At 39.4% G+C, this 18,558-nt stretch overlaps 1 protein-coding gene across 1 annotated transcript in view; it reads right to left on the bottom strand.

Annotated features, from left to right (window-relative positions):
- SPEF2 (sperm flagellar 2) overlaps window positions 1-18,558 on the bottom strand; it is a 184,048-nt gene that overhangs the window by 114,510 nt on the left and 50,980 nt on the right. The window contains exon 11 of the mRNA XM_062211927.1: window positions 5,626-5,845. Within this exon, the coding sequence (XP_062067911.1) occupies window positions 5,626-5,845 (220 nt within the window). The remainder of the gene's footprint in view (window positions 1-5,625; window positions 5,846-18,558) is intronic.

The raw sequence follows: 18,558 nt of genomic DNA, 5'->3' as shown, positions 1-18,558 counted from the left end.
GATGAGCCCCCACCATACCACCCTCCATCACAGGTGCCAGCTTTGCCCCTTCCTGTTCAGGCCCTGGCACAGTCACCTCCCACTCCTCAACCACAAAGCCCACCGTCCATGCTGGGCTGGCTCTCACTATACCTTCCCCTCCTGCCCAGAAATTCCAGGAAGTGGCAACTGTTTCTGCTCCCCCTGCCTTATCTCAAACCCAGTCCTCACCCCAACTTGCGCTCTCCCCCTTTCTGCTGAGCCAGCATATTCTTCCTGCCCTGCCACCACCACCTCAAGCCCTCGACCCTCTTTCCCCTTCCCCAGTCCCCAAGTCACTCGCTCTTGTGTGGCAGCTGGGGAGCCTGCCTCCATGCTGCTGAGAGGTGGCAGCAGTAAAAGGTATAGTCAGGGTCCACATTGCCTTCTCACTTGCTGATCTCTCACAAATGGAACAAAAACTGGGTTCCTTCACCTCTAACCCAGCGTTGTACATTAGAGTTTCAATATCTAACCCAGTCCTATGATCTAGCTTTTCACAATGTCTTTATGATCCTCTCCAATACCCTCCTTCCAGAGGAGCGAAGGCCAGTTTGGGAACAGGCCCATCTCCATGCCAATGAGACTCATCAGACTGATCCAGCCCATCCTATGGGTGCACATGCTGTCCTGGAACAAGACCCCAACTGGGATTATAATTCTCCCAATGGCATAATGGCCAGAAATTGTTTCATTATCTGCTTATTAGCTGGCCTCAAAAAATCCACCAGAAAGACAAAGTTAAAATGGCTCGAGAAGGGTCCATTAACTCCACAGGCAAAAATTCTAGAGGTGGCCTTTAAAGTATATAATGGGAGGAATGAGAGAGCCCAAAAGGCAAATTTCAAATGCTGGCCAAGGACTTTCAACAACCTGCTCCCTCCAGTAGCCCTGTTGACCACGGGGGTCCTCCAGTTCCGTGCTTTAAATGTGGCCAAGGTGGCCACTGGGCCAGAATGTGTCTCAACCCTAGGGACCCATCAGGTCCTTATCTTAAATGTTGCCAGAAGGACCACTGCAGGGTGGGATGTCCTCTTGTCCATTGGGTCAGTAGGCCATCCACTCCACCAATGCCCCGAGTTGACTTCCAGGACTGGAACTGAAGATTAGAGGAACCCAGTCTCCTGCCACCCAACTACGGCCATCACTGCAGGAGCTCAGGGTAACTGTGATGGTCTCAGGTAGGCCAGTTTTTTTTTCTTATCAATACAAGGGCAACCTTATAAGTCCTTACCCAGTATTGGGGGCCCACCTCTGCTGCCTCAACCTCCATAGTTGGGGTGGAGGGAAAACCTTACAGACCCCTACAGACTCCCAACCTGCTCTACATAACTAATATGACACCCTTTTCTCACTCTTTTCTTTTTTTTTTTAACTTTTATTTAATGAATATAAATTTCCAGTGTACACTTTATGGATTACAATGGCTTCCCCCTCCCATAACTTCCCTCCCACCCACAACCCTCCCCTCTCCCGCTCCCTCTCCCCTTCCATTCACATCAAGATTTCTTATCATATCCCAATGTTGCTCTCCCCTTTTGGAAAGATATATACACTCTGTCAGTTCAATACCCAAATAACATTCACCCTCTGGCCATTGGCCCCGTCCTCAAGCCCGCCTTCATCTCCCTTCCTGTTACTGCTCTCTCAAGACAATCTTGGCCCAACTGCCCTGCCCACCTCAGGCCCCCGTTCCCCCTGTCCACTGTCAATCCACAGGCATGGAACACCAATCACCCCATGATAGCAGCTCATCATCCTCCTGTACACATTGTTTCTTTTGTTCTGGACACAGGGGCCTCTTTCTCTCTGTTGACAACACTTTCAGGCCACATTCTGGACCCTGGTATCTCTGTTAAAGGAGTCTCAAACATCCCCATCAAAAAAAACAAACAAACAAACAAACAAAAAAAAACCACTCGGACTCCTTCCCTGCACCTTCGGCTCCCTGACTCTGGCCTACGCTTTCCTTAGAATACAATGTCCATGCCCCTAATGGGCAGAGACATCCTCTCCAATCTAAAAGTCTCGGTCTTCATACCACCACTAGACTCCACCTCAATCTTTTGTCTACAACTCCACCCTTTCTGTTTGTCCCCAGATCTCCATCTCATCCTCCCCTCTGCTTGCCCTGCTCCTTCTCCTCTGCGACAGCCAAAACTGCCTCTCTCTTCCTAAATCCTCCTCCTCCACTCTGCCACCCTCTCCTCCTGAGCACAAAACATACTGTAAAGGCTAATGATGTGCTTATCACTCTACAAGCCCTTCGCCTGGGACATTCCAAACTGCTAAGGCAATGCACCGTAAGCTTCACTAGAGAGCCTTTCTCTCATCCTTATCAGAGTCCTTGGTGTTCTACACTTCCCCAACAAGCAGCTCTGTTCTTCAAGTCTGACTTCAAACCCAATGTTGCTCACCCCTGCCCTCTGGGCAGATGCAGCTCTAAAGTCTTCTCTAAGTAGCCACCTCTTCACCTTTGGACCCTAAAGTCCTAGGACCTAACAAAATAGAGCCCCATCTCACACTGCTACCCTGTCTCACATCTAAATGCTCTCTTCCACAAAGACAAAATCTCAATTCCAGCCATCTCCAGTAATATATTTGATAGAGCTAACAAACAAACAATAAAACAAAACTCAGAGACAGTGGTAAGTCTTAAACAACTTTGCTCCAAAGAATGCTCCGTGCCTAGCCTTCTTCTCTTTTCCCTGCCTTATCTAGTGACAGCAAAAGTCTCTTCACCAGTATTGCATGGAAACAGAGGTTTGGCCTCTCTCTTTTAACCTAGCCACCTTGACATCTCTCCCACCCTACACCAAGAGGGCCATAAAGCCGTGAGAAAAATTTTAGGAATTCAGCACACATAAAGCCCTCTACCCAGCAGTGTTCCACAGAGAGTTAAGCAAAAATAAAAATAAAGGCCCCCTTCCCAAGACAGTATCACCCTAAAAAATATCATTTCTCTCCCAACCTATATAATAAAGACTACTGGCCCTTCAAACCAGCATGCTCCCCGGGTTAATTACTATTTTCAGGCATATCTCCTTTTCCATAATTGCCCCTTATTCTGTCACCTATCAGATTCTCTTCCTTAAGAATCTCTCTCTCTCCAGCCAGAGTGGTGTCCATCTCTCTGATGGATGCCCTCCCCCATTAAATCTAACATAATGGAAGATAATAACCTCATACATAAAATTTTGGTTCATACATAAAATATTATAATTGGACATTGAGTTCAGGTATAAAAGTATGTTATTAGTGAAAAGGTTAAGACAGAAAGATAATTTTTAATGAAGAAAGGACAAGGCTTGTAAGAATTTATCCTAATGGCTATCCTAATGGCTAGTTTATTCTACAATGAAATGAAATTTATGAAGGTTTAAGTAAGTTGCAGAAGGTATGGAAAGTCATAGAAAGTTATAAAACAAAAACTTTTTTTAAATACAAAATCTATCTATTTTTTCTTTGATTAAAATACAGTTAAAATCTGCCCCTCCTGTCAGTTTTTGTTTGCCTCTCAATTAAAAAACTCCCTCCTGGTTTAGACAGCACCTTTTCTAGGTCCTCTAATAATCATCTGTCCATTGTTTTAGCTCCTAAATATTTAATCTGCTTATTAGATCTATTTCTTCCAGACTTAAAACAACGATATCCTAGATGACCACGCATTTGAAAACTCAAATGGAGAGCTTTTGTGAGTTGGTGCTGCAGCCCCCTCGAGAAGCCATCTTCTGCTGAAACCCTGTCTTGACCACAGGTCCCTGTCTCACCCCTACATATTCACTCATCCAACAACCTCCAAGACCTAGTGAGCCATCAAACTTTTCTTTCTCTTTCCCCTTCTAGGGCCCAGATACTACATGCATTCCTAGCAGACTCAATGTCATCGTTCTTGCCATGCTCCATTCTAAACCTTGTAACAAACCCCCACCCCTAACCATTACACCATTACTCCCACAGGGCCACTCACAGCCAAGTTTATCTGGACCTGAGCTCCACGGCCAACAGTGTCTGAAGACTCAGGCTCTTCCACCATTGATAAACCTGCCTCTGAGAAATGGGTGAACACCCAGCCACCCGACATTTCCAACAGTGGATAAGTGCTGATCCTCTTACACTGCTACCAGCTCTTTCTACAACTTCTGTGGAAGGAATATTAATCACTTGGTTAACTCCACTTCTAGGACCATTGGCTGCTATTCTCACCCTGGCTTGTATACTACCTTGTCTGCTTAAGTGCTTAGAGGAGGTGATAATGGAATGAATCAAAGCCTTCACCAACCAGGCTGTCAGCCAAAGCTACTAAAGGGATATACTCAGCAGCTCCCCACTCTGGAGATCACGACTTGAGATGTTGCCCCACACCAGTGGAGAGTGACTCGTTGCCCCATGTCAGCAAGAAGTAGCTCTAGAAGATAGAGCATTGTCCCTCCACCCCTCTGGTGCTTTTAGGGCCAATGTAATCCCATAGGACACTTGCTTTCTAAAAAACAAAAGGGGGGATGTTAGTGATTTCTGAGGCACCATCTTGGGCTCCATGTTAGGCTCTGGTCCAGTCACTATCTTGTACAGTAACTTTCCAGAATAAGTTTTAGTTTCTAAGTCCAGCCTGGTTTATTAGAAGTCAGATGACTAAATGAGCCAACCACAAGCACCCTTAGCCTAATGGGATTCGCTGCTCCTACTTCCTTATCTCTGCAAGGCTTTAAGAAGATCTGTTTTTCCACACAGCTCTCTCTCTCTCTCTCGCCCTCTCTCTCTAGCCTGTAGGGTTCCCTCCACCTCCCAACAATAAATTATTTCTTTTTACTATGGTGTATGGTGTGTTTTGTGATGGTTTTTCCCCCAGCCCATTAAGCCATCACTCCCTATTCCCCTACACTTCCCCTGGCCACCACTGATTCTATTTCTTTATCTATTAATTTGCTTATTCTTGATATCTTATAAAATATAATTACATATTATGTGATCTTTTATTTCTTTGACTTATAATGTTGTTAACTTTCATCCATATTGGGGCATATGTGAGTACTTTGCCATTTTTTTTTTTGAAAAGACTTAATTTTATTTATTTGAAAGGCACAGTAACAGAGAAGAGAGGGAGAGACGGAGACAGAAGGAGGGAGAGAGATAGAGCTGGAACTAGAACTAGAGCTAGTGAAAGAGATCTTCCATCTGCTGCTTCATTCCCAATTAGCCACAGTGGCTTGGTCTGGACCAGGCTGAAGCCAGGAGCCAGGAACTCTCATCTAGGTCTCCCACAAAGGCAGCAGAGGCCTAGGTACTTTGGCCATCATCTGCTGCCTTCACAGGCTTATTAGCAAGAAGCTGGGTTGGAAATGAAGCAGCAGAGACCTGAACTGGCACTCAGATATGCCTGGGTCATAAGTGGTGGTTTAATCTGCTGTTTGATAATGCTGGCCCACTTGACTCATTTTTTAAACTTAACAATCATAGCCTGGACAATAACTATAACATAATTTAATTATAACACAGATGTTCCAGTTTTTCAGCAAAGCCTCTTACATGTTTTTCTGTAGATATTAGATAGATGCAGCTATAGTCAGTTTAGATTATAATAAGGGGGTAATTAAAAAAAAATCCTACCTTTTTGTAGAGACTTTAGAGTGGTAGTTTTCCCACTAAATGTTTTACCCAATAAGCATCCCTTAACAGAAGATGAAAGTAATTCAGGTTCTGTTGATTCAACTTGAGGAGGAAGAGATTTTTCAACTAGTCTGTGAAGCACATGGCCTAATATGCAATTGTTGGAAGGTGGTAAATTTTCAGCCATTTCTTCCGGTAAGGCCCACTCCCCAACCATGTTCTACAAAAGTGACAAACAACAAAACAGAAATGCTTTTAAAAATAGAATTTAGGCATAGAAAATATTTGAGTATTGAAAGCAAATGCAATCTACAGTAAATAAAATAACTTGGGAAAGGCAGCTGATCTAATGGTTAAGCCACCACTTGGGACACCCATGCCCCATACTGAAATGACTGGATTCAAGTCCAAGATCTACTTTTGATTCCAGTTTTCCACTAATGTACACCCTGGGTGGTAGCAGGTTATGGCTCAAGCAGTTGAGTTCCTGCCACTTACTTGGGAGACCTGGATTGAGGTCTTGGCTCACAGCTTTTTGCCTGGCCCAACTTTAGCCAGTGCAGGCATTTCTGGGGTAAACCAGCAGATTGGTGTTTTCTCTCTCTCTGCCTCTCAAATACTAAATACTAAAATAAAAAATATATTCAATACTTTATATTACAGAAATGAATAATAACACCAATAATACTTTCATATTACAGTGCATAAAATTGATCTTTTTATATGAAAATAAAAAAACTCAAAAACTTTCAGTATGTGAACACACACATACTGAGTTAATTGAGATATAATGTGATTTATGCTGAGCATTATAACACTTAAATTAATGTTATCTTTAGTAACCAGATAAAATAGAGTACTAACTTATCTGATATCTTATGCAAGTACTCAGCTTATTTTAAAATATGTTAAAGTGAGAAAGATAAAAGAGAACTTTCATGGGCAATGTGGCATTCTCTATCATTTTCAGTTCCCATGTTCTTCAGGTTTTCTACTGATGTAATCAAAGAATTGAAGAGAAAAATCTGTACAAAACACATTGTCTTATATCCTTGTACAAAATTAAAACTTTGAAAAATATAAATACTTAACATTACAAGTATAATTTTTGAGTAATTCTCAGATTAAATGGGAAACTAAGTGTTCAAGTCTGAAAAGAACATTAGAATGAACATAGAATGATGTGATTAAAAATATGGGATAAGATAAAACCCTATTTAGAGGAAAATGGCTAGGCCCTTAACCTAACATGCCTTGATGGACAATTCTTTTATTTAAGATGTATGTATTTATTTGAAAGAGTTACAGAGAGAGAGGAGACACATACTCACACACACGCACTGAGATGGTCAGGGGCCAGGCTGAAGCTAGAAGCCAGGAACTTTTACTGAGTCTCCCGATTGGGTGGCAGGAACCCAAGCACTTGGGCCATTTTCCACTGCTTTTTCCAGGCCATTATTAGGGAGCTGAATTGGACATGGAGCAGCTGAAACTTGAACCAATGCCCATATGGAATGCTGGAGTCACAGACAACAGTTTTATCTGCTACGTACCAGTGCTGTCCCCGATAATTTTATTATTTTTTTATTTTTATTTTTTTTCTGACAGGCAGAGTTAGACAGTGAGAGAGATAGACAGAGAGAAAAGTCTTCCTGCTGTTGGTTCACCCCCCAAATGACTGCTAAGGCTGGTGCGCCACGCCAATCCGAAGCCAGGAGCCAGGTGCTTCTTCCTGGTCTCCCTTGCGAGTGCAGGGCCCAAGCACTTGGGCCATCCTCCACTTCCTTCCCGGGCCACAGCAGAGAGCTGGACTGGAAGAGGAGCAACCGGGACAGGATCTGGTGCCCCAACCAGGACTAGAACCTGGGGTGCTGGCGCCACAGGTGGAGGATTAGCCTAGTAAGCCGCGGCGCCGGCCAACCCCCAACAATTTTAAAAAGAAGAAAATTCAAAAACTAAGCTATATAATAGGGAACTAAAGTAGTTTTAAAATAATCAGAAGAAACTATCAGGAACCCATAAAAATAAAAACAGAAATTAGTAAATTAGAGGGTAGGCCTGTTGAGATGCTCACTACTGATAAATTTCTAGGACTTATACATACTAATCATCACAATGAAATTTCTACTCACCTGGTGAAGAACAGCAAGTGTCAATGTTGTAACAGAAAAGATGGTCCCAAGGAGACTTAATCACTAAGATAATATTATATATAACTTATTATAGTATATTTGAATTTGAATACATTTGAATTCATTACTGTATAGTAATAAATGACATTCTAAGAAAGCATAAATGATTAAAGTTAATTTAAAATGGACGAGTTAAGAAGATAGAAGCCGTGGCAGAAATAGAAAAGTTGTCAGAGAACTATATCCAGCAAACTTGAACACACTAATGGTTTCTCTCTCTTTCTCTCCCTCTCTGTAATTCTGCCTTTCAAAAAAAGTAAATCATTTTTTTAAAGAACACACTAACAGTTTACAGAAGAATTTTCATTCTTTAATTAAATGGAAATGTAAACATGCTTGAAAGTCTTCAAGATTATGGGAGAAGATAGCTTTCCAGTTCATTTGGCAAATACATAACACTTATACAAAAATGTACCAAGATGAAAGGGTATTAAAGATAATTGAGAAAAACAACATCCAAAAAGGAAACCACAAGTCAATCTCACTTGAAAAGATTTTTCAAAAACCACAATAAAGTATTAAAATCAACATTATGTAATAGACAATGAAGATACCAATGGACGTTGACTGTAAATTCACTATACATCATGCTATTCTCATGAATTATCTCAAATTATTCTCATACAATTCTTACATAAGCATTATTATTAGCTTCCCAATTTCTGAAGAAGCAGAATCTGAGTATTACAGAGGCTAAGTTGCCTTTCCATGGTCACATCAGTCATATCAGAACCTAGCCTGGAACCTAGGCAGTCAGATTCCAGAACATATAACCTATGAACGAATGCTATTTTGAAGCTATCACATCATGACTGAATAAGAATTACTTCATGAAAACAAGGTAGGTTAAACATTAGGAAAGCTATTTTTAAAAACAATTTATTTATTAATTTGAAAAGCAGAGTTACAGAGAGGCAGAGGCAGAGGCAGAGAGAGAGAGAGAGAGCGAGAGCAGGTCTTCCATCTGCTAGTTCACTCTTCAGGTGGTCACAACAGCCAGAGCTGCGCTGATCTGAAGCCAGGAGCCAGAAGCTTCTTCTGGGTTTCCCACATGGGTGCAGGGGCCCAATTACTTAGGCCATCTTTTACTGCTTTCCCAGGCCACAGCAGAGAGCTGGATAGGAAGTGAAACAGCCAGCACTCAAACCAGCGCCCACATGGGATGCTGGCACTGCAGGTGGTGGCTTTACCTGCTATACCACAGCCCCAGCCCCAGGAAAGCTACTACCAGGTCACAATAATGGGTTAAACTTTTAAAAACAGCTAGGGCTATTTTGATCAAGAAACATAAATTAAAAATTCATTTATGATTTTCTAAAAAGGAAATAAAAATGAAAACAAGATAAAAAAAAAAAAAACCTCTTAATAAGCTATGGATTGAATATTACTTTCCTAGCAGTCTTTGGTCCAATATATAATGGTGAACCAAAACAACCAACATGTTTTTCTGTTAAAGTTGAATACAAGAAAAAGCTGCTCACTATTAACACCACTACTCCCATTGTTCTCAAAGTTCTAGCCAGTGCAGTGAAAAAGGAAAAATAGACAGCACTGTCCCCAAAAGTGATGGTGGCTGCTGAAAGCTGAGTTCTTGGTGCGGAGGTGAAAGCTACAACCTGAGCTGTTAGTGTTCCACAGTAGTGGTGACAGTGGCAGTGACAATTTTCTTGGCAGTCCTTGCTAAGATGGTTCTGGTCATTTTTCTGAAAAGCTGAACCTTAAGCCTGGTTCTAAAATCCATCTATTGATCCTGTGAACTACTGAACATACTTTCACTAAGTTTTTCCTGCTTACTGAGCAAGTCAACTTCTGTTGCTTGCAATTAAAAACTGATGGAATCACTGGCATTAAAATTCTCATATACTCATATACATTCTCATCACTCATATACATCCTCAATACTCAAGCTTCAAAGCTGTAATGAGGATTAAGAATAATAACTTGAATAAAGGGTTTTATTAAAAGATTTATAATTATAAAACATCTAATTATCTCCCAAATTAACAACAAAAGCACTACTGTTATTCCCCACCCAAAACCCAGTAGGGTGATATAACAAATTATTCTACGGTTAACGTGAAATTAGAGATATAATGGATTAAAATATCTACTCAAAAAGGAAAGCAATATGGTGGGTTGCCTTGTCAGATATTAAAGGACCTGTTAAGCGTATAGTACAAGAAGTAATAAGTTGCAGGAGCAGAATATTCAGTGCACAAAAATATAAGTTCTAGATAAAGATCTAGTTATACAATAAGTCTCCAAAAAGGTTATAGAAAATTCACACTATGAAAAAAGCAAGCAGATATTTCAATTTTTACACCAAAATGATCTAATATTTTAGTTCTATTTTTCATGAACTTTTAAAAGTACCCTCATACGTTAGAATTTAGTATGTAATAAGGTTTATATTTCACACTAACAGAAATAATACATTGTTGTACAAATGGTATTTGAAAAACTACTTATATATATTAAAAATATAAACTTAGGCATCCTATTCTTTTCATGAAAATTGATTCCAGAAGAATGAAAGATATAAAAAAGAAATCATAAAGGCATCAAATTTTGGCATAAAGGCATCAAATATGTATGTATTGCAGGGAGTTTTTTTTTTTTAAAACATAACACCAAAGCTGAAAGCTGCAAAAGAAAAGGTTGACAAATTTGGTTATATAATAAAAATCTGATTTCCTTTCTTTCTTAGAGGAAGGTGCATGTCTTTGTTCAACTGTATGTATATGATTTATCTCACTTCCTAATCCTTTTCTGTAGAGTACTTCTTTCAAAATTTTTTTTGCCCAAATTGGCTTATTAATAAGAATGGCATATTTTCATGTTAGTGCCATGATTGAATAGATGATGAATAGTTTATAAATGCTTCTACACTATAATTAAGAAATAGACTTCATAGATAGATGAGACTTCATACTACATTTTTAATCCTTAATCCTTAACCATTGACTAATACTACAAAATGGTTCATTAAGACAGATTCATTATACATAAGGAACTATTTTTCTAAATACTCTAAGAAGAATTTGAATTAATCTTTAAGATTGTTTTATCCTATTTCAGTAATCCTGGCAATATTTCTATAATTATGCTGTGCCACGTATACATAAATACAAGCCTGTACTCTTTCTCTTTGTTTTATCAGTATTCTTTTCATATCCAAAACCTGTCAAAAATGCTTGCTTATAATATAAGTTGTCAAATTTGACAAGTATTATGGATGGCTTTTCTGATTTGGTTTCACAGTTTCTGATATGACAAAACTGGAAATAGGGAAACACTTTTTGGTTGAAAGTGCCCAAAGTATTCTAAAGCTTTTATTTAAAATCAGTGGAATTTATTAGTATATAAAGATAGTTAGATTTGACTGCTCTTTCTATACAAACTACCCTTTATTTTTTAGAAAATATTATGTTGTGGTTTGTCTTTGGTTTTCCAAGTAGTGCTATATATTATACTTATCTCCATTGTTCAAAGTTAGCTAGATACTGAATGGATTTACATAATGACTGGTTGCATTACTTGAATTACTGGTTGATTACTTGAACTGTTTATACTTTTAACAAATTAAGACAAACGATAATTATTTTATGCAATGTGGCAGAATAATACATTAATGAAATAAAAAACAGAAACAATATAAATTATGTAATTTTATAATAAAAATACTGTTTGTATGTCACTTAATGGCAGGGATACAGTCTGAAACATGCTTTGTTAGGTGATTTTGCTATTGTACAAATGTCACCGACTGCACTTTACACACAATAACTAAACAAACCCAATGTTATTAGGCAATAAAATCTTATGGGACCACTGTCATAAATCTGTCTGTGTGGATCAGACTGCTGTTCTGTGGTACATGATTGTAATTCTAAGGCCAAGGTGAAGTGAAAATTGCTAATGTTATAATGATTTAGAACTTTATAAAGGAAATGACTAAAGGACTAAGTCAGAGGGCTTGTTTTCCCACAACGGTCCTCTACTTGCTTGCTTTGCATTTTTGTCAATTCTTTCATCTTTGAAGAATGAACTGTCATCTACCTCACAAGATTGTGTAAAGATTAACTAAAATAAAGTTTATGTGCATAGCCTGACTGATGGCTGATTGTCCACACGTAATTAAGAAGTTCTCAGGCTGCTGAATGAGTATAATGGTACCACACAGGAGGAGTGGTAACATCCACATTTCTGCCCAATGGAAGAACCCACATGCAGCTGCTTCCTCATAAAGGATCAGAATGCAGCCTTCTCCCATCACTAGCTGTAGAATGTGGCCAAACACAATGGAATAGAACATGGACTGTGAAGAAAACAGAATGTTGAGGTTAGCAAAGAACTGAAGCCTGATGGGTGGTGAAAGATAAAGGATTTTTGGAACACATTGGGTAGAACCACCTTAGAAAAGCAGCTGGTGACATTTTTAGCACAAGTCAAGAATAAAGGCTAAGTCACAATAAAATCTCAAAGCGGATGGAAGAATATGATGAGTGAACATAGATCAGGAGAACTGGAAAAAGATAATTAAACTAGGATGACGTTAACAACCATGAGCTAAAGAGATTTCAAAGAGGAGGCATAAATTTTTACAAGATCCCTACGCTACAGGTTTGCTCTGTGTGTAGGTATGATTAAATTAATTATATAGTAAAATATGCTGCTTCTTTTCTCTTTTAAGTATTATTATAAATAGTCTATAGTCTAAAGTTCCCCCTGCTCAGATAGGGCAATATTAGGTAAACAGCACTTTGTACAAGCTATGGCTTTAACAAGGTGCTTTTTCTGTGTAGATGTGCTCCATGTGAGCAGCACTTAATTTATGTAAACTGTTAGGCACATATAGAAAATCATCAAGATCTGTTTATTTTAATATTAATATTTTATTATGCCTGTTAAATATTATTAGTATGCAGTTTTTTAAAATGTTAAGTGCAATGTTCAAGATCTACACCTAGGAGTTCTAGTTTTCCTTGGGAAAGGAAACACAGATCAAAAAATTCCAACAGCGAATGAACAGCCTCCACTTTTGCTCAAGTCATAATCTGTTCAATGTACTAATTTTACTAACTGACCTCCACAGATCTTTCCAGAATCTGAATTTTGAGTTCCTGGGCATATGGTATCTTCCATTCTTGCCATCTTCACAGATTATTACATGGACCTACCACACTTCTATTCAGCTTGGATCTGACATACTCACATACCTTCTCACCTGCTGTTGCAGAATTCTAGTGGATACCTAATCTATGATTCTGGTTACTTCCAGAGTGTCATACCTTTTTGCATCCCTGTGTCTTGATGTGTCTGTTAATATTCTTGGTCTTCTTTTTATGGAGTATGGCTAAATGCCATTAAGGGCATTTATAAATAGCTTGGACATTTATAAATGTGCTTGGGAACATACGTATTTGAATGTGGTCTGAGGTGCATGGTTCAAGGGCAAGCCAAAAATCTTCCATGTAGGGAGAAGTTCAATTCCCAGCTCCAGCTCCTGACCTCAGCTTCCTGACGGTGCAGATTCCGAGTCGGTGGTGATGGCTTAAGTAATTGGGTTCTTGCCACCCATGTGGGAGACCTGGATTGGGTTCCTGGATCTTACCTTCAGCCGCAGCCATTGTGAGCCTCTCAGGAGTAAACCAGAGGATGAGAGATTGGTTTGTTTGTGTGTCTGTGCCTGTGTATATCTGCCTTTATTACATCTCAAAGAGGAGAGAAATGTGTTGTCCTTCGATAAACAGAATCTGGGCCTTGGGAGAGATTCATCAGTCCATAAAATCTCTAGCACAATATCCAACAAACAAATAACTTTGAGGTATTCCAGTTATTCTTAGTAGTGGCATTCAAATATGGCTTTATAGAGTGGTTGTGCTAGCCTTGAAAATAAATAATCTAGTGTTTGTCTTCACAGAGAACTAGAAGTTACTGCATTTGCATGGCCTGACATGCCTCAGGTATTCTGTTTGGTAGGTGTTAAACATACCATGATTCAGCTACTGATGCCTTTAGAAAGAGAGAGAGAGAGAGAGAGAGAGAGCTTAATCTTTATTTGCTGATTCATTCTCCAAATGAACCTAACAGGTGGAGCAGAGCCAGGCCAATGCCAGGAGCCAGGAACTCCAGCCTGGTCTGCCACATTACTGGCAGGAACCTAGGTACTTGGGCTATCATATACTGCCTCCTAGGCCAATCAACAGGAACTGAGTCAGAAGCAGAAGCTCCAATGGGGAATGGGGGCAATCCAGAGGGCAGCTTAACTGGATATTGCTACAATGCCTGCCCTTGAAATGTAACCTTTTAAATATTATTTTGCAACAACAGCCAAAGGATTTAGGGGAAAAGCCTCCAACAAGCTGATTTCAAGAAGCTCCATTGGTAGTAATGTTACGAAATGTGGCTCTGCCCCTAGAGCATAGCCAATGCATCTCAACGCCTCCATCGCAGGACATTCTAGTTGCCTTCATTTTGCAGCAATTATAGCTGGCTTTCTCGACAGAAAGTGAGGAAGTAGTGAGAGTCTGTGATACCTGAAGTACAGTGAAGGCCTGTAGTAGAGGCCACAGGAGTCATTGCAGCTATTGCCATTCCTCAAATTCTAATGCACATTAATAGTTACGTTCATCATTAGGAGCCTTTCCTTAGTGACGCAAGACTTCCAAGCCATCCTCTTTGCCTAACTTGTCCATTTTTATTGGTCTAAACCCAGACAAGCACTGCTTGACCTGCCAGCCTTCTCTTGGAACATGCACACCACAATATTGCATCTTCTAAGACAGCGGCTTTCCACTTTGACCAGAACCCCCCACCCCATAAGATGTGCATTCTACACTGTGACCTGATATTCATGTAAAGGTATAAGTAAAACAAGAAAGATGTTGTAGGGAACACTTTTGCTAACTGTGATGTGTTTTATTCCCTAGCGTACTGCATTTGATTGCAATTATTTTGTGCTGTATCCATCACTGTTCAAGAAATAACTATACTGGTTTTGACCCATAAATTAACTTCATAATTTGGTCTCAACCAACTGTTTGAAAAGCAAACAAAGATACTTTATTAGGTAAGATACCAAGAACCCTCAGTTTTTATCTCATGTCTATAATTGCCTTATTGATTCATCTCTTAGATATTTGCAAATATGGAAAATAATTCTAACAAGTCTCCAATCCATGTTATAGAATAGATATTAATTTAGCAAGTATGTTTTTATTTATTTTATTTTACATCTTAAAAGGCTATTTATATTTTTATTCCTTCTCATGGTACTTTAAAAAAGTTGCATTATTTAAAAAATGCTTTCATTTAATTTTCTGATGGCACTGCTTTAAAGCTGTTCTAAATACTTTATTAATATCCATTTAATATTATAAAAGCATATTTTTAAAATAATACATTTCTTGATGTAACTTCTCAAAGTTGCTTATCATTAATTAGAAGGTCCAACTCTCACATTTCTAGGTCTTATTTCTGTTATTAGATTTTAGTCATAGGTTATTATAATGCTTCAGAGAATAGTCTTATATACTATTACTGCTGTTTAATATTTTCATATTGTAAATCTCTGAAAATTCATTATTTAAGATCAATTATTATTTAAAAGACAATAGAAATTCAGGCTTATTAGAAAATAGACCAGCTTAATTTTTCCCCAAGGGAAAATTATTTGTAAGTGGGAGATGAGGTAATCTATTAACTCAAGCCCAAACATTGGAGGCAGCAAATGACATCTTAACCAGGAACAACCAAATTACCCATTCATAATATTCTAATTCATTGGATAACTGACACATTTCCCTCTTGAATACATTTAGACATAACCGAGATTGGACTCTTCAGATGACTCTTGGGATACCCAAAATGCTTCAGAACTTAGTTTGTTCTACATGCTTGACATTAAATGTAGTCATGGAGAAAATACAAAGGACAGGAGGTCACAGTTCATAGGTTTAGGTCATTTCTGAGTTAATATCATCAAATCAACTGAATATCATCCCTTCCAAGGTGCCCCCTATAACTTTTCATTCTTATCCACATTTAATGTCCTTTTATACAATAATTTTTCTCTCATCCACACTAAACCATGAATACTGGGAAGAAAGGATTTCTATCTCAGTCAACTTCATATCATATTTAGAACAATGCTGACACAGTGGAAACTTAATAAATACTTATTGATTGAATAAGTGAATCCATCCTTCAATAGCATCAGCTCAGTGAATGTGGACAGAATAAATAAGTGAATATAAAGACTTTACATTTATAATATTGATTTAGGGAAAAGTTGACTTAGGTACCCAAATCAAATGGACACAGCCCAAGCTCAAAACTAGAAACAAGATCAGAAAGCATCTTCTCATAGAGAGAATAGAGTAAGAATATATATATATATATATATATATATATATATATATATATAATGCACAAAATTAGCAAATACAGGAAGCACCTCAATAAGTTATAGCCTAGAGTGATTCTGAGAGCCTCTCTGTTAAAGTGTACCTTGTTATATCAGCAAAAAGCTTCTTATTAAAATTTAATAAATGAAAAACAATTTATAAATATGAGACTCCTTAAACTGGGCCATGGACTTAGAGAGAAGGAAGAAAGATTTCCAATATGTAAAAGTTAAGATAAGCACTTTAGTTCTGATGTTTTATCTCAGAGAGAAGATGGGTGACGTCTTCATTTTTAACCTACTAATACTAAATCACCGAAAACAAATAGGTACCATCACTTGGGGGAAAAATTCATTAGGAGTAGTGACTGCAGTCACATCACTGACAACTGCATGGTTGTAAATATTTTTCCTGAGTGAGTTCTTGTTTGGGAATAGGAGACCTGCCATCCTTGGGCACAACTAGAAGTGGATCAGAGATAGTCAGGGATTCAAATAGTTTGAAATCTGCCAGAAAACCAGGCAGGAAAGGAGTCAGGTCTAAAACAGTCAAGAGCTTGGAGGTCTGGAAAGTCACCTCCTGGGATGAAACCAGGGTCCTGGACAGGGACAAGATAACCTCTCTGAGCAGGTAGGTCTTTCCCAGCAGACAGTGTTTGTGGCCTGGGTCTCATATTCCCAGCTAGGTATTTGCCTTGAGTCTCCCAGACTAGTTTAACCCAAAGTGTACCACACAACTGTGGCAGATAACAAAAATAAACTGCAGACATTCCAACTCTGTTTGGGGCGACTGCCTAGGGCCTCCTCACTTTGCTGCCATGTCTTTGAATCCTGTTCTGTTCCAGTTCTGCTTGGCTTCTAACCTGCTGGCTTCATTTTCACTTTCTAGTCTGGTTCCCCCTCAATCTCAGTTTTGATCATTGGCATGCTCAAAGGACTTGGCATGCTTCTGCCTCCACTTCTTCATGTTTCTGGCCACATCAGAGAAACTACCTTGATCCTTTGGTCCCAGTTCTAAGAATTTCACCCCTGGCACTACATCTCCTGGCTGGATATGCCCTGGTGTCCTACCAGAAGGAATAAAGTTATTATAGAAGCACACCTACTGCTGTGGTAACATGCAAAGTCTAGTGGATATATTGCAGTTACTGTGCTTGGGAAATCTGGCATTCAGAAAAAAGCCATACTCCACACAGAGGTAATAAGGTAATTTCTCAGCTTTCAGAACCTCTGTTCTTTGTCATCTCTTCCCAGGCCTTCTTTCCTCCAAACCCCGAGGAAATCTGGAAGGAGTTTAATCCAGATTTTAAAATTTATGACAACTACTCAGGATTCTCAGAAGTAGAAAGGGTGGTTATGTATCCAGCCAAGCGGGGAGTCCAATTCACATAATCCATATTGTGGTAGGCCCCTAGGGTTTCTTGGACATTGGATGGGACCTGCTTAACAGCTAGGTTCCTATGGAGAAGAATGATGCTACCATGGACTTCCCTGGACAAAGAGGCACACAGGAATGGGTGGTCAGCCAATGGGCAACTAGACTCTGACTTCTCATCCAGGAGCTGTCATAGAATGGGCTGTGTGTTAGGGCCCAGTTTCAAAAAGTTCTCAGAAACATTTTGAAAGATGAATTGATTCTGTTTAGTGAGCCTGGCAGCCTTTCTAAGGCACTTGACCTCTAGTTAGGTCAAAGTATGATTAACTACCTGGCCACACCTTCCTTTCAGTTTGGCCTTCGATACCAGAGGGGCTGGGAGGCAGGGCAGGGGCATCCATCTCTCCCTGAAATTGGCAGGGTGGGTGCACCTTCAGACAGAAGGTCATATACATATTGCAGAGAAATGAAACACAGCCTGTGGCAATAAGGGGAAGGCAGAAGTTAACTCTTACTGGCATCTGAAACCCATACTGAGGTGAAGAGTGTCTTGATTAGAAGCAGAATTGTGGGTAGCCAATGCCTTGCCTATTAATCAATCCCACAATTATTTCTGTCTTATCAATGAGTCTAAAGATCTGGTCCTGATCCAACAGCAGCTTTCACTCTGATCCCTTCTGTCCCAGCAGTAGCTTTCCTCAATTTGCCCTCATGCAGTAGTGTGGAAACAGCAATATTTAACTGCAGCCCACCACAAAGGAAGTTCCAGGGAAAGAAGACTCCATTCATACTATGTTGGCTTTCAGAGTGAAATTTAAATTGATCAGTTACTTAGGATGTGACAAAGATTACTGTTCACAAATGAGAGAGCGTGGAAACTCATTGTATGCATTTCAGTAACTGTACCTTGTAACATATGCAGAAGTTCAGAAAGCTCAGCACTTGTGAGAGTGGCAAGT

Source organism: Lepus europaeus, chromosome 15 (genome assembly GCF_033115175.1).
Source record: "Lepus europaeus isolate LE1 chromosome 15, mLepTim1.pri, whole genome shotgun sequence".
In the NCBI taxonomy this organism is placed as follows: Eukaryota; Metazoa; Chordata; class Mammalia; order Lagomorpha; family Leporidae; genus Lepus; species Lepus europaeus.
The sequence above is the reverse complement of the archived record's forward strand: the minus strand, read 5'-3'. Positions and strand labels throughout refer to the sequence as shown.